Source organism: Hypanus sabinus, chromosome X1, assembly GCF_030144855.1.
Source record: "Hypanus sabinus isolate sHypSab1 chromosome X1, sHypSab1.hap1, whole genome shotgun sequence".
In the NCBI taxonomy this organism is placed as follows: domain Eukaryota; kingdom Metazoa; phylum Chordata; class Chondrichthyes; order Myliobatiformes; family Dasyatidae; genus Hypanus; species Hypanus sabinus.
Genome location: NC_082738.1, coordinates 11,149,608 through 11,166,129, shown reverse-complemented (window position 1 = coordinate 11,166,129; position 16,522 = coordinate 11,149,608). Strand labels below are relative to the sequence as shown.

Here is a 16,522-nt window from a genome sequence, read left to right as displayed (position 1 = left end):
TCCAGAGAGGGAGATCAAGATACCAAGAAAAGGAAGGAAGATTCATTGATAAATCATGTGGAAGTGAGACCATTGTGGAAACAGCAGCAATGGTAACAGAATTCTCATTCTGAATGAGAGAAGTGGATCCTGAACAATACAAAAGTTAGGATTGTTGCTCTGAGAGAATCCAAAGGTTTGTTTTAGGTACAGAAGAGTCATGTGTACTAAGGAAAGGTAGGCCCCATAGGAGAGCAAGAAGAAACTAAATATGTTGTGAATGTATTTGGAAAACAGGCTTAACGTGGGAGGCTGAACCTCTGTAGATTTGTAGTGGAGAGTGCATTGACTCAATGCATCACAGTCTGGTGTGGGAACACCAATGCTCTTGAACTGAAAATCCTACCAAGAGTAGTGGATTCGGCCAAGTCCAACACGGGTAAAGCTCTCCCAACCATTGAACACATGAAACACTATCATAGGAAAGCAGCATCCATCATCAGAGATTCCTATCACCCAGACCATGCTCTGGTCTCACTGCTGCCATTAGGAAGGTGGTACAGGAGCCTCAGAACTCACACCACCAGGTTCAGGAACAGTTACTACCCCTCAACCATCGGGCTCTTGAACAAAAGGGGATAACCACACTCCTGACTTGGTGTATCGGGGTAGTCTTGTTTTGTCTGATGGGTTTTGAGCTCCTTTTCGGGGAACACACTAAGACGGTAGCACAATATTAATACGCAGCAGCCTCTCTGGACTCTGGATTGGGGATTGCCAAACGTTATGTGGATTTTCTGGTGTAGCCTGTTTTGTTGTGTGCTTTTGTGATATCATTCTGGAGGAATGTTGTCTCATTTTTTTAAACTGCATTGCATTTGTGGTTTCTAAATGACAATAAACTGAAACTGAACTGAACATTTAAGGGCTCTTTTATCTTGTTATTTTGAGCTTGTTATTTATTGCTATTTATTTATATTTGCATTTGCACAGTTTGTTGTCCATTCATCCTGTTTACAGTTACTGTTCTATATATTTGTTGGGTATACACACAGGAAAATTAATCTTAGGGTTGTATATGGTGACATATATGTACTTTGATAATAAAATTTACTTTGAACTAGCAATGGGAGAGCTGTGATGGCTCAAACCCTTACAGGATGGCTGCCAGAGCACCGTTGTTTCAATAGGGAGGAGAGAGAAGCACATTTGTTTCACTTTGGTGTAATACTGTTTGTTGGAATTAGCTCAGGAAGTGTTAAAAGGCAGAGATTAACTAGAGACAGTCAGCGTGGATTAGTTAAGGGTAGGTCAATCCTGACAACATGTCCTTGAGGAAGCAGCAAAGAGGGTGGACAAGGGCAGTGTACTTGATGTAGTCCACATGGACTTTAGCAAGGTCCTTCTCTTTCTTCAGCTACTCTGCTGCTCTTTATGCACTTTTGTACACTCTATAACCCCTTTGGACTTTCTTTGATTTTACTTGCCAGTACTTTCAGGCTGGTTAAAGCATATTAAAACTCAGGGCAGTAAATTGCATCCATCATCGGCTGTGTGGAGAAGCAAAGGAGCATGGCTAGAGGGTGTTCCTGTGACTGTAAGCTTGTAACCAGTGGGCATTTCGAAGGCTTGGGTCTCCAATTTTTACTTCTGGTAATATATAATAAACATATAAAAGTCTGCAGACATTCAAAAATTGTCCATGTGGTTGATGGTGAGGTAAAAAGCTTTCAACTGGTAACAGGAAGGAAGAGTTAGCCTGGTCAGCTGAACAGAGAAGTGCTGAGACAAAGTTAAATCAGGAAAGTATGGGATGAGATAACTGGGGAGGTGCTACAAAGGATAAACAGTGAATGGGAGAATGTGGGAGAACAGAGATACCTTGGATTATACACAGCAGTGTTTTAAAGGTAGCAAGGCAGATCAATATGGTGATTATAAAGCCCTGATGCATGGTCTCAACCTGAAACTTCAACAATCCCTTTGCCTCTGCAGACGCTGCCTGGCCCACTGAGATCCTCCAGCATCTTGATGTCTTGGCTCCAGATTCCAGCACCCAGAGTCTCTTGTGTCTCCATAAAGCTACAGGTAAAGTTTTCATTAGCCAACGGAAACAGATATAGGAACAGGAAGTGATCCTGGAATTGTACACTCTGTAACAGGAAAGATGTGCATACACTGGAGAGAAGATTTATGAGGATGTTATCAGGGCTAGAAAACTAGCTGTGAAGGAAGGTTAGAAAGGCTGGGGTTGTTTTCTTTGGAACAGAGAGGCTGAGGGGAGACTTAACTAAGGAGTATAAAATTCTGAAGAGCCTGTATGAAGTACATAGGAAGCACCTGAGACTTGAAGTAAATGTAAAAGAATTAGGGGGTAGATGGGAGCACATTTTTCCTATTTAGAAGGTGGAGGATGGGGTGGAATTGGGGGAGAGGGTTTCTGGCACCTCCTATGCCATATATTTTCCATTCTAAATAACCACGGCCCACTCCAGTCACACTTGCTGCGGGTGGGCCAGACCAGGAGCCTGGGAGAGCTGCACTGCATTGAAGCCTATTCGGTGACTGTTTTAAAAGTTTCGGTGGAATCGCTCATGAAAATACTGAAAATAGTTATCAGCCAATGCTCCTTTAAGCTGTCCATCTTCTGACAAGGATTTAACAAAGCTTCATGCTTCATGGAGAATTGACCAGCTTCAATGAACAGAAGCAATTAGAAGAGAAGACTTTGGACTGTAGGAATGTGACAGTCATTCGTTACCCTATTGTTTAGTCCTGTTGTTAAATTGTGCCATATCCATTCAGTCCCCTCTCTTCTACCTAAGGAGCTGTTAACACAGTATTAACTTTAGGAACACTCTCCTCTAAGACGGCCACGCACTCTCTCAGACTCATACCAGCTCTTTGGGGCGTAATGGTGGCATAACAGTTAGCACAATGTTATTACAGCTCTGGGCGTCAGAGTTCAGAGTTCAATTCCAACATCTTCTGTAAGGAGTCTGCATGTCCTCCCTGTGGAATGCACGTGTTTCCTCCGGATGCTCCGGTTTCCTCCCACATTCCAAAGATGCACTGATTAATAGGTTAATTAGTCATTAGTTAATTAGTAAATTGTCCTGAGATTAGGCTTAGTCAGTTTGTTCCACCCTGTATCTCTAAGTAAAATAAAATAGCTTTTATTCAGCATGTGGCTGGTCGAACGATCTCTTCAGCTGCCTAACTTGACTCCTTTCTGTTTATCTGCAAAGAATCCTGTTAAATAGAAGTTTTCAACGTTCCCCTCAGGAAGATCACAAGACAAAGGAGCAGAAGTAGGCCATTCAGCCCATCGAGTCTGCTCCGCCACTCCACCATGAGCTAAACTATTCTCCCATCTAGTTCTAATTTCAGGCTTTTTCCCCATATCCCTTGTTACCCTGACTAATTAGATACCTATCAATCTCCTCCTTAAACACCCTCAATGATTGGGCCTCCACAGCTGTATGTGGCAACGAATTTCATAAATCCACGACCCTCTGGCTAAAAGAATTTCCCCTCATCTCTGTTTTAAATGGGTGCCCTCTAATTCTAAGACTGTGGCCTCTTGTCCTGGACTCACCCACCAAGGGAAACAGCCTTTCCACATCTACTCTGTCCAACCCTTTCAATATTCGAAATGTTTCTATGAGATCCCCTCTCATTCTTCTATACTCTAATGAATACAATCCAAGAGCCGACAAACGCTCCTCATATGTTAGTCCCTGCATTCCAGGAATCATCCTCGTGAATCTTCTCTGAACTCTTTCCAACATCAGCACATCCTTTCTAAGATAGGGGGCCCAAAACTGCACACAGTATTCCAAATGGGTTCTCACCAGTGCCCCATAGAGCCTCATCAACATCTCCTTACTCTTATACACTATTCCTCTTGAAATGAATGCCAACAGAGCATTCGCTTTCCTTTCTGCCGATCCAACCTGGTGGTTAACCTTTAGGGTATCCTGCACTAGAATCCCCAAGTCCCTTTGCACTTCCAATTTTTGAATTTTCTCCCCATCTAAATAGTAATCTGCCCAATTGTTTCTTCTTCCAAAATGTACAACCGTACATTTTTCAACATTGTATCTCATTTGCCATTTCTTTGCCCACTCTCCTAAACTGACCAAGTCTCCCTGCAACCTTTCCATTTCCTCAACACTTCCTGCTCCTCCACCTATCTTGGTGCCATCCGCAAACTTAGCCACAAAACCATTTAATCCATAAACTAAATTGTCGATATACAGTGTAAAAAGAAGCGGCCCCAACACCGACCCCTGCGGAACACCACTAGTAACCGGCAACCAACCAGAATAGGATCCCTGTATTCCCACTCTTTGCTTTCTGCCTATCAGCCAATGCTCCACCATTCCAATATCATTTCCTGTAATTCCAGGGGCCCTCATCTTATTAAGCAGCCTCTTATGTGGCACCTTATCAAATGCCTTTTGAAAATCCAAATACACAACATCCACAGCCTCTCCCTTGTCAATCTTATTTGAGATTACCTCAAAAAATTCCAATAGGTTGGTGAGGCAGGATCTTCCCTTTATGAAACCATGTTGGCTTGGGCCTATTTTGTCATGCACCTCAAGGTAATTCATCCTTGAGGATCGACTCCAATAACTTTCCAACTACTGATGTCAGACTAATAGGTCTGTAATTTTCTTTTTGCTGCCTCCCCCCTTTCTTAAACAATGGATCTACATTTGCGACCTTCTAGTCCTCCCGGACCGTGCCAGAGTCTATTGATTCCTGGAAGATTATTTCCAATGCCTCCATAATCTCCAAAGCCGCTACCTTCAGAACCCGTGGATGCACTTCATCCGGTCCAGGAGACTTATCTATCCTTAGTCCATTTAGCTTCTCAAGCACTTTCTCTCTAGTAATCTTGACTGTACCTAATTCTATTCCCTGAGACCTCTGGCTATCAGATATGTTGCTAATGTCTTCCACTGTGAAGACTGATGCAAGATGCTCATTTAGTTTCTCTGCCATCTCTTTGTTACCCATTATAATTTCTCCAGCATCCTTTTCAATCAGTTCTATATCTACCCATGTCACTCTTTTACTCCTCATATATTTAAAAAAACTCTTAGTATCTTTTTTTATGTTAATTGCCAATTTTCTTTCATAATTCATCTTTTCTTTCCTAATGACTTTCTTAGTCTCCTTCTGTAAATTTTTAAAATTCATCCAATCCTCAGTTTTCCCACTAATTTTTGCTTCCTTGTACGCTGCCTCTTTTGCTTTTATTTTAGCCTTAACTTCTCTCGCTAGCCACATTTGTGCCATTTTTCCTTTTATGATTTTCTTTTTTCTTGGAATAAATTTTTCCTGCACTCTCCTTATTTCTTGTAGGAATTTCATCCAATTCTGCTCTACTGTCCCTCCACTTAGCTTACTTTTCCAATCAACTTGGGCCAGTTCCTTTCTCATACCACTGTAATTTCCTTTGTTCCACTGAAATATTGATACACCTGATACCAGCTTCTCCTTTTCAAATTTGAAACTGAACTCAATCATATTATGATCATTACTTCCAAGGGGTTCCATTACCTCTAGCTCCCTAATCACCTCAGGCTCATTACACAGCACCCAATCCAAAACAGCCGATCCCCTGGTGGGCTTATGGACAAGCTGCTCCAAAAAGCCATCCCACAGACATTCTACAAACTCCCTCTCCTGAGATCCAGTACCTTCCTGACTTTTCCAATCTACTTCCATATTAAAATCTCCCATAATTATCTTTGCATTTTCCTTCTGACACGCTTTTTCTATTTCCAGCTGTAACTTGTAGTCCACATCCCCGCTGCTGTTTGGAGGCCTGTATAAAACTGCTATTAGTGTCTTTTTACCCTTGCCATTTCTTAACTCCACCCATAGGGATTCTACCTCTTCTGATCCTATGTCCCTTCTTTCTAGTGATTTGATATCATTGCTTACCATCAGGGCCACTCCACCCACTTTACCTACCTTCCTATCTTTCCTACATACAGTGTATCCTTGGACATTCAGCTCCCAATCACATCCATCATTTAGCCATGACTCAGTGGTGGCCACAATGTCATATCCTTTAACCTGTAGCTGTACATCAACGTCATCCACTTTATTTCTAATGCTCTGACTCCAGGTAACACCCAACCCACTGATTGTTGGTGTGAGGTGCCTTGACCATGAGGGTTTCACAGGCAAACCCCAGACACAGACTAACACACTGCAGCACAAGTTACTGACCAGGTCTTTCTGCATGAGCTTAAGCCAACTAAAGCACAGTCCTGAAAGTAGTGAGGTTGACATGCCTGGGAACAATGTCCTGCTTCTTCCCACCGTTGTTTAGCAGCTTTTCCTAAATTTAATTAGAATGCCAGTCACTTCATTTCAGCTTATGACTGCCCCTTGGTCCATGTGGGTCAGTGATCCAGAAAAACACAGTGTGATTCCTATTTCATAATGTAAAATTCACATAATTTCACTATGTAAACACTCAGAGACTTTGTCTGTGATCAGACCCACAGTTCCCAGAAACACACACCGAGACAGACGTCAAGTGCTGCTGGAAGGTCATTAACTTGGTGAAGAAGACTGAATCTTGTTGGTCTCCCAGCACAGGAGAGATGTCTGTGAGGGAATGCTGCAGAGTGGCACGGTCCAGGCTGCTGAGGGACACACTGAAGCTGAGGCTCTGTGGGGAAGGGCCACGGTCTGGGCTCCTCCCGTTACCTTACATGGAGGGGCAGAGGTGAGTGGGGAATCCCCTTCAGCAATGACAAGATCATATCAACCCAGGAGGCCAACAAGTGGAATGAGGCTATGCTTTTTTAAACTAAAGTTTCCACTGCTGAATGCAGTGACCATGAATGTAGAAGTTTTTCTCCACTGTTTTCTTTGGTATACAACATATTTTTCATTATGAATAAAATTTATGTTTGAAATAAAGTAATGTGCCTCACAGTCATACAGCTTCCACTAACAGTAAAACCATACAAACTCTTGCTTCAGCCTCCTGAACTGTGGCCCTCTTTCACACTGTACCTCCACTGCCCGAATAATCTATGTCCTTAAAGCATCTGATTTTTCAGATGGAGGCTGTCACAAGTACAGGCCATAGCTGGCCGTAAGGCAATTAACCTGAGACATGGATGCCTCTACCAACAATGCTATCTATTGACAAACCATCCAACATCCTGGCAGGATCCCCACATCCTAACTTCACAATGTTGTTTACATCATGATGACGCTAAATAGCAACTCCTTTGCTTGCATCTTCGGAAACAGCTCGATTTCCATCTTTAATATCTCTATTTTTCCCTTTCAGGGTTCCTTTGAAGACCCTGGCCTGGATTTCACGCTGACTACAGTTTTTTTGTGGGATTGGAACTTGCTCTCAGGGTGCCACGACTGGCCGTTATCCGACATGCCAAGGGCGCGGCCTAAGAGTTCGGCTCCACTTTGGAGGCCTAGGATCTGGGGGCTCTGGAGACGGGTGGATCGAAGGCCGGTGTCTCAGACTGGTGTGTCGTGGGAGCTGGAAGATCTTTGGCTGTGCGCTCAGAGATCCGGGCTCTTTGGGCACAAAACTTGGAAGAAGCGACACAACAGACTTTTAACATCGTAAACCAGTGAGTTGGTTGTTATGTCTCCCCTCTCGCTGTGAAACGGAGGCACCCCTTCATCCCTCATTAGGGAAAGAGCGAGCCTGTGGTATGTCGAATACCGGGTGTCTTTGGGGTAACTGCAAGTCTGTGTCTTTGCTGTTGCTTCACTCATGCTTGAGTGCTCAGTGGTGGGCACTGATGTTTTTTTGCCGGTGGAGGGAGGGAGGATTGTCGCTTTGCTGCTGTTTATGCACGGGAGGGACTTCGGGTTTCTAACATTTAACTGTCTTTCATTCTTTGGGGCACTCCTGTGTTTTCGTGTATGTTTGTGAAGAAAAAGGATTTCAGGATGTACATTGTATACATTTCTCTGATGTTAAATGTACCTTGAAACCTCAGAGACCACGCTGTGACTGAACAACTCGAGCAAGTATAGTCCCTCCTGCGACTTTCTATTCCCATTGGAACCACTGATGGTGCAAAGAGAGAAGGACTCATAGGATACACAAGACACCTAGTCTCATTATCTTCTCCATTACTATTTTCGATTTGTAGTTAACCTAATCTGGGAAATTCATCTCCTTATTTATATTTTGTTTTCTCCTGACCTTTGAAGCATTATTCATATCATCCAGTGGAGAGAGAGTGTTTATTCAGAAGGAAGCATTTAGCAAGCCTGCTGTTACCATCCTTTCAGTTAGAATGTTGCCCGCATTCAAGTGTATTCACAGAAATTTAAAGCAACAGCATTTGGAAGGACAAGGTCATGGACATCCTCAATGCTATGCAGCAAATTTCTCTCCACATCCATAACCTCATGTCTTTTAGATGATTTTGAGGCTTTCCAAAGCCCTTTACGTACTCACCTGCCTATTTCTATTCAAGTCAAGTTTATTGTCATTTAACTATATACATGTATATAGTATATAACCATATAATGTACATAGAAACAAGGCATTTCTCCAAACCTGGGTGTAAAGTACAGTCGTACACATAAGACCATAAGATATAGGAGCAGAATTAGGCCATTTGGCCCATCGAGTCTGCTTTGCAAATGACGCACAATAACTAATGAGGGTAAGGATAAAAGCTACAGCTGAATCACACATAAATAACAAACTAAAGTGCATTAATATTAAATATTGAACAGATTAACCAGTGACACTTTGATTATGATGCGACAGGGAGTTCAGAAGCCGAATGGCCTGATAAGAAGCTGTCTCCCATCCTGACTGATAAATGTCCCCAATGACCCCTATGATCCTCTCAGCTGTTCTCACAGTCTTTTGTAGGGACTTCTGCTCCATTGCTCAGCTGCTCCCATACTGGATGGAGATAGAGCTTGTCCGGATGCTGCTTGGGTTCTTCTAACCACCATTTTTTTTACTTCATATACTCCATAAATATACACTCGTGTGGATGTCCTTTCCAATTTCTTTTCCATACTCAAGACAAATGACAGGGCCCTGGGGAGTGTTGCAGAACAGAGAGACTGGAGTACAAGAACACAGATCACTGAAAGTGGCGTTGCAGGTAGACACGGTGGGAAAGAAGGCTTTTGTCAGAGTGGAGAAGTTGGGATGTTAAGTATAAAACATTGAAATATTGTGTTCAGTTTTGGTCATCCTGATACAGGAAAGATGTCATTAAGCCAGAAAGAGTGCAGAGAGGATTTACAACAATGATGTAATTCTTCTACCACAACAGGCAGGATATCCCAGTGGCCACCCATTTTAATTCTATCTCCCATTCCCATTCCAACATATCAGTCCACGGCCTCCTCTTCTGCCATGATAAGGCCACTCTCAGGTTGGAGAAGCAACACCTCACATTGCTTCAGCCTGACGGCATGAATATCAATTCCCTAACTTCCTGTAATTTCTCCCATCTATCCCTTCTCTTTTTCCATTCCCCATTCCGGCTTCCCTCTTACCCCATCTCTTCAGCTCACCTGCTCATCACCTGCCTCTACTGTCCTTCCTCCTTCCCTTTCTCCTATGGTCCATTCTCCTCTCCTATTGGATTCCTTCTTGTTCAGCCCTTTGCCTCTTCCACCTATCACCTCCTCGTTTCTCACTTCTCCCTCCCTCCCCCCACCAACCTACTTCCCCCATCCATCCATCACTTTTCAGATGTACTTCTTCCTTTCCCCTAACTTTTTTTTATTTCTGTTTCTTCCCCCTTACTTTCCAGTTCCGATGAAGGGTCGCAGCCCGAAAAATCAACTGCTTACTCCCCTCCACAGATGCCACCTGACTGATGAGTTCCTCCAGCATTTTGAGTTAGTTGCTTTGAATGCCCAGCATCTGCAACAACAGTGTTGCTGGGGCTCGACAGACTGAATTACGGAGAGAGGTTGGCAGGTTGGGACTTTGGTCCTTGGAGTGTAGGAGAATGGGAGATGATCTTACAGAGCTGTGAGGGGCCTAGATAAAGTGAATGTGCACAGTCTTTTCCACCCAGGGTTGGGCAATCAAGAACTAGAGGTTTAAGGTGAGAGGGGAAAGGTTTGGGGTGGTAGTGGTTAGCACACTGCTTTAGAGTACAGGCGACCCGGGTTCAATTCCTGCTGCTACTTGTAAGGAGATTGTATGTCCTCCCGTGACTGTGTAGGTTTCCTCCGGGTGCCCCGGTTTCCTCCCACAGTCCCAGATCTACCAGTCGGTAGGTTAATTGGTCATTGTAAATTGTCCTGTGATTAGGCGAGGGTTAAATCAGGGGTTGCTGGGCAGCACGGCTCAGTGAGCCAGAAGGGCCAATTTTGTGCTATATCTCAATAAATAAATTTAATAAGAAGCTGAAAGGTAAACTTTTCACCCAGAAGGTGGTGAGTATATGGAATGAGCTGCCAGAGGAAATGGTTGACACAGGTACATGGAAATGTTGGCCTGTACAGACCAATAGGGCTGAATGGCCTGTTTCTGTGCTATATGACTATGTGACTCTTTGCTACTTTCTCTGTCCCTTTTATCTCTTAATCCTGAGGATCTCTGCCCTGCTTACCTTTATTTGTTCTCCTTAACTTAGAGTGTCTCAAAAGAAGAGGGCTCGGTGAGGGTGAGGTTAAGTAGAAACTCTAAATGACAAAGATGGATTTGGTGACTCTGCATGCTCTCCCATCACCAGACTTCTTCAAGTTTCATCCCACAACCCAAAGATGAGCAGGTTGGTAGGTTACCAGCTGGCCCTTGGTATTTGACAGTTAGAAACCGGGCTGAGTTCAAAGGAACGGTGGTGTGTTGGGGGGGGGGGGGATCGAATAAAATAGGTTAGGGTAGGATTAGTCCAAGGCTGGCTGTTAGCTAGCCAGTGTCGACTTTGCGAGCCAAAGGTCCCTTTCCCAGCTGTATCTGCGACTCTCTCGTTTTAAATCTCCTCTGGTGCCCAGCCTTTCCTGGACAATGTTACAGTCTCCCAGTTCCCCAGCATCAGATGGAATTGTAATCAGTTTCCCTGAACTTCGAACTCAACTGATAATCCAAGCTCTGCGCCACCCTTCTGTTTCTTCCTTTCCCCTCCCTTGCCTCCCAGACGTGTGTGTGAGTGTGTGTGTGTGAGAGAGAGAGCATTTCTAATCCCAACAGTCCATTTCTAATCCTATGGTGGGGCAAAGGTCTATTTTTGTTCTCTATTACTCCACGTATTCATTGTGCGTATTTTAACAGTAACTCTATTTTTAATTCCGTGGAAGGTAGGGGTGTGTGTGTGTGAGTGTGTGTGTGTGTGTGTGTGTGTGTGTGTGTGTGTGTGTGTGTGTGTGTGTGTGTGTGAGTGTGTGTGTGTGTGTGAGTGTGTGTGTGTGAGTGTGTGTGTGTGTGTGTGTGTGTGTGTGAGTGTGTGTGTGTGTGTGTGAGTGTGTGTGTGTGTGTGTGTGTGTGTGTGTGCGTGTGTGTGTGTGTGTGTGTGTGTGTGTGTGAGTGTGTGTGTGTGTGTGTGGGTCTGAAGTGCCGAAACCCAGGCTAACCCAGAGAAAAACAAACTCGGTGCCGACTGACAGTGGCGGCAGCGACCCTGGGCTGGCTGGGCACAGTCACCACAGGATTGGAGCGGTTCCTCGAGGCTGGGTGCAGCGGGCAAGGCATGGGCAGTGGGTCTGTGGGTTGGCATTGGCCCAAAGCCACCAGAGCGACTGGCTCCCAACCAAGGCGCCAAGTTCTTAAACAGCCGCAACTTTATCTGGAACTCGCCGCTGCAAAGTTCCCGAAAGGGTCCTGCTTTCTGCAAAGGTCGATCCCTCACGGTACAAAACCGATGGATCTTCCCCCCCCCCTCAACCGCCCCCTCCCTCCTCCAATTCCCCCCGTCCCCTGCCGGGGCTCCGTTCTGTTCCACGCTGGTCAGCGTCCGCCACCCTTACCAACTTTCTGGAAGGCTTTCAAAGCGAGTTTCTTGCTGTCTCCGTCCTGCTGCGGACGCTCCAAGCCCCAGGACCTGCTGCCGATCATGGTCCTCCTTCCCTCCGACCGGGGCTTTGCGCCCTCTCCGTAACCCCGATCCGCGACGTCGCTGTGAGCGGGGCTGTCCCGTCCCGTCTACCCACCTCCTCTCGCCCGAGTTCTCTGTCCCTTAGTGAGCCCGCAGCTACGCGTGGCTGCGCTAATGAGACGTGTGGCTCCCCACCCTCTACTTATAACCCGGCAGTTTCAGCTCATACATCTCGCTGCCACTATATAAGGAGCGGGCTGTGCTCAAACGGGAAGAGATTGTGAAAAAATGAACAACTCAATCCCTCCCTCTCCACCCACACCACCCTCAATGCTTTCATTCACACCGAGGAACGGTTGCAGAGTTCACATTTCCTATGTGGCGGGCCGGAATCGGGAAGGGTTGGTCTCAGAAACGAAAGAGTTGTTCGTTCAGGACTGAGATGAGAGGAAGTTTCTGCATATTTCTTGCGGGGAGGGGGTGAATCTTTCTAATTTTCCACCCAGGAGAGCTGTGGCTTCACAGTTACGTGGAGCGATTGGAAACTTTGGGTTTATTCTCCCTGGAAGGTAAAAGACTGAAAGGGTAATCTCGTGAGGTTTACAACCTTATGAGGAGCATAAGTAGGACAGAGATTTCAGAGAGTATTTTCCCAAAGCAAGAGAGCCCAAAAACTAGAGGGCACAGGTTTAAGGTGAGAAGGGAGAAGACCTTGGTGATTATCTGCAACCAACAGTGATGGAGGCAGATGCAAACACAACATTCAAAGGACTTTGGATAGGAAAGGAAGAGAGGGAAGTGGTACAGATGCAGGCAATGGATTTGTGTTGGCTGGCATCATGGAGGAGGTGGGTTGAAAGGTGCAGGAGAGTAGTGCTAAGGTAGAAGTCAATCATGGTTTAACTGAACAGCGGAATAGGCAGGAGGGGCTGTACACTGGTCTCAGCTAACGAGTGGCCCTTAGACTTGATGCCTTGTTTTTGAAGAATTCAGAAATCCCAGACCTCGAATCACCTCAGACTGAGCCCTATCCCACTGCCGACCACTCTGATCTCACAAATTAAACTGTAATTGTCACTTTAAAGGATTTTACTATGTTCCTTTCCAAAATTAAATTCAACAAAGCAAAGCATGTTAAGCAAAGGTTTAATATAGGGTCTCCAAAACATGAGATGTTGTGAGAAAAAAACAGGTTCCAGTGGTCGTGGGAGGAAGAAATTGAAGATAATTAGCCAAAAACAGCCTGGGATAGATGCATTTTTTAATAACAGGTTGCTTTGATCTGGAAAGCATTGCCTGAGAAGTTGGTGGAGACAGATTCAATAATAACTTTCAAATGGAATTGAATATATTTGTACAGACTAACTCTGTAATTTTTCCTCTTGGTTATAAAGTAACAGGAATCTTTGATGTTCATTTCTCTTTAGAAATGCAAAGGCTTGTATGGTGCAATTAGTGACAAACATTAAATGCAGTATAATTGTAAAATTACTGAGGATTGTCAGTGGTATGGATCAGCAAAGAGGGAGGAACACACTTAAGTATAAACCAGCAAGAAATCCTCAAAGTAAAGTAAAAATTTCTACAAGTGTTTAAGACAGAAGGTGCCAACATTGTGAGTGAAGAGGAGAGACTGAGTACTGAACATGTTTCAAAGTGGATACGTCCCCAGGCCCAAGTGAAGTACATCTCAGGCTGTTAACAGAAGCAAAGAAGTAGATGGCAGAGACTCTGAGTACAATATCTCATTCCTCCCTGTCTACCGAAGAACCTCCAGAGGACGGGAGGACTATTGCTTACACAGGGAGAACGGGACAAACAAAGAAATTACAGGGTGATAAATCTAACTTCAGTTGGAATATCATCAGAATAACTTTTGATCGACTGTATAAAGCTTCATTTCAAAAGGCAGAGGTCAATCGGGGAGTGTGTGCTTGTTAAGGGAGATGGAGCACGGCACACAACAGTTCGGACACACAAGAGACCGCAGCACTGGAATTTGACGGGACACAAAGCTGCTGGAGGAACTCGGCAGGTTGAGCAGCCTCTGTGGAGGGAAATGGGAAATCGTGTTGAGACCCTTCATCTGGATAGTTAGTGCTGCTGTCTCACAGCTCTATAGACTCGGGTTCCTTTCTGTGGTCCTGCTTGTGTGGAGTTTACATGCTTTCTCTGTTCATGCACGGACTCCCCTCGCACTCTTCCCTGGTTTCCCCCCACATGCTAAAGATATCCTGGCCAGAAAAGTTGATTGGCTGCTGTAAACTGCCCCTGGTGTGGAAGGGTGGCAGGAAAGTCACCTTGATAAGGAGGGTCTTGGGATGGGGGGTGGGGGTCAAAAGAGAATAAAATGATAGCAGTAAGGGGGTGGGGGTTTGATGGTCACGGTCTTGTATCTGTGTGGTATGACACTTCAGGTTGTCTCTTCGGCACGTTTTTGGGAAGGTTGATGAAAGCCGTGTGTTTGATGGTGCTCTCCATGGATTTCAGCAAGGTCCCACATGGCAGGTAGGTCACAGAAGTAGAAGTCCATTGGATCCAATGAAGAGTGGCAAAGTGGACCCAAAACTGACTCAGGAAGCAAATAGCAATGATTGATTTTTTTTGTTGCAATGGAAGGTTGCTACCAGAAAGGTTCCATGGAGCTCAGTTGTTCTGTGTGTCAGTAATATTGACCCGAATTCGGGCAGATGATGAAATCCACAGATGATGCAAACATTGACTGTAGATAACAGTGAGAAAGAAAGCTTTTGACAGCAAGAAAATGTAGATGGCCTGGGCATCTGAGCTAAAGAATGACAAATCAAACTTAATCCAGAGAAATGTGAGATCATGCAACATACAGTGAATGGGAGGGTATGAGTGGTTTATGGATAGACAAAGGGAGTGAATGTCAAGGTTAAAATGGATCATGGGATATTTTCCTTTGTTAGCAGTGACATTGAATATAAGAGCAACAAGATTATGCTGGAAGTGAAAATAACACATTAGATCACAGCTTGATAACTTCATGTAGTTTACAGGAGAGAGGTGATTGTGCTGGAGATGGTGCAAAGGAGGTTTACAGAGATGTTTCCAGAACTGGAAATTTAAAGCTGTGAGAAAAAATGCTGGGGTTATTTTCGTTAGACCAGAGGAGGCTGAGGAGAAACTTAACTGAGGTGTGTAAATCATGAGGAGTCTGCAGAGTTAGAAGGAAGGACTTATTTCCCTTAGCAGGGTGGCCAAGCACCAGGAGACAGAGGTTTAAGTAACTGGTGAAAGGATTCGAGGGAAGATGAGGAAATATTTTTTCATGCAGGGTGGGATGACTGCTTGAAACTTCAGGAGAGGCAGGAACTGTCATCATGGTTATAAAGGTTAAACTCCAAAATGTAAGTTGCTTTGATCCATCAGAACTCTACAAAATGGAGAACAATGAGCAGGAGTTGAGCAGTTCAATGTATAAAAATGGAAATGGAAATCTGTCTTTTGTCTATCTTCCCCACAGCAAAAAGGCATGTGCAGAAGATAGATGAAGGACAGATTTCCATTTCCATTTTTATACACCTAACTGCTCAACTCCAGCAGTAACAAGTCAGACATGGGGAAGGGAACATCTCCCTGATTACCATCTCCTGCTCTCTGCTTGCTGAATCAGTGCTCCTTCATGCTGAACAGGACTGGAAGTAGAAAGGACATAGAATGGGCACTTGGTAAGGGCTTCGTTCAATCATCAAGACTGGCTTGGCGACACCCACACAGAGTGAGCTGCCCGAGCCCTGAAGGAGGTTACTGAAAGTCTGGGTCTGTGGCAGGTAGTCAGTGAACAAACTGGGTATTTACATCGACACCTCTTGCCACCCTGTCACTTGCAAGAATGTTATTTCCTTCACTCATATCCTCCATCTCGCCGCATCTGATCTCATGATGAGGCTTTCCATTCCAGGTCATCCGAGATGATCTCTTTTTTCAGAAAATGCAGCCTCCCCCACCCTGCTGCTATCAGTGGAGCCTTCATCCACATCTCTTCTATTTTCTGCATGCTTGCCCTCACCCCCAAGACATAACAGGCAAAGTTCCCCTTGTCCTCACCTACCACCCCACGAGCCTCTGCACTTAACGTATCATTCGCTGCATCTCACTTCCCCCACCCTTTTCCTTTCCAGCTTATTTCTCTCCATAGATGCTGACTGACCTGCTGAGTTCTTCCAGTGCTTTGTGCATCACTCAAGTGAGTGAACAAACATAAGCGATCAATCGACTTGACTTCATCCTCACCAATCATCTGACCATGATGTCACCAGTAGGAATGGTGATGAAGTTCCAGATTCACATCACGGATCGTCTCCATCATGTTTTGGTAAATTGAGTGGACTCAGAACAGATCTGGCAGCCCGGAACCCTCTAGACCCAGCAGCAGCTGCAGGGTCTGTAAGCTAGCCCTCACTCTACCACTAAAACCAAGCCATGGAATTCACCATAGGTCAACAACAAACAAAAAACCTGTGCTAGGGGCAGATCTC

The 16,522-nt window shown here is 44.8% G+C and overlaps 1 protein-coding gene across 1 annotated transcript in view; it reads right to left on the bottom strand.

The window, feature by feature from the left end:
• LOC132384577 (1-phosphatidylinositol 4,5-bisphosphate phosphodiesterase delta-3-like) overlaps positions 1–12,152 on the bottom strand; it is a 57,645-nt gene extending 45,493 nt beyond the window's left edge. Inside the window, exon 1 of the mRNA XM_059955778.1 lies at positions 11,950–12,152. Within this exon, the coding sequence (XP_059811761.1) occupies positions 11,950–12,037 (88 nt within the window). The 5' untranslated portion in view covers positions 12,038–12,152. The remainder of the gene's footprint in view (positions 1–11,949) is intronic.
• Positions 12,153–16,522: the final 4,370 nt, after the last annotated feature.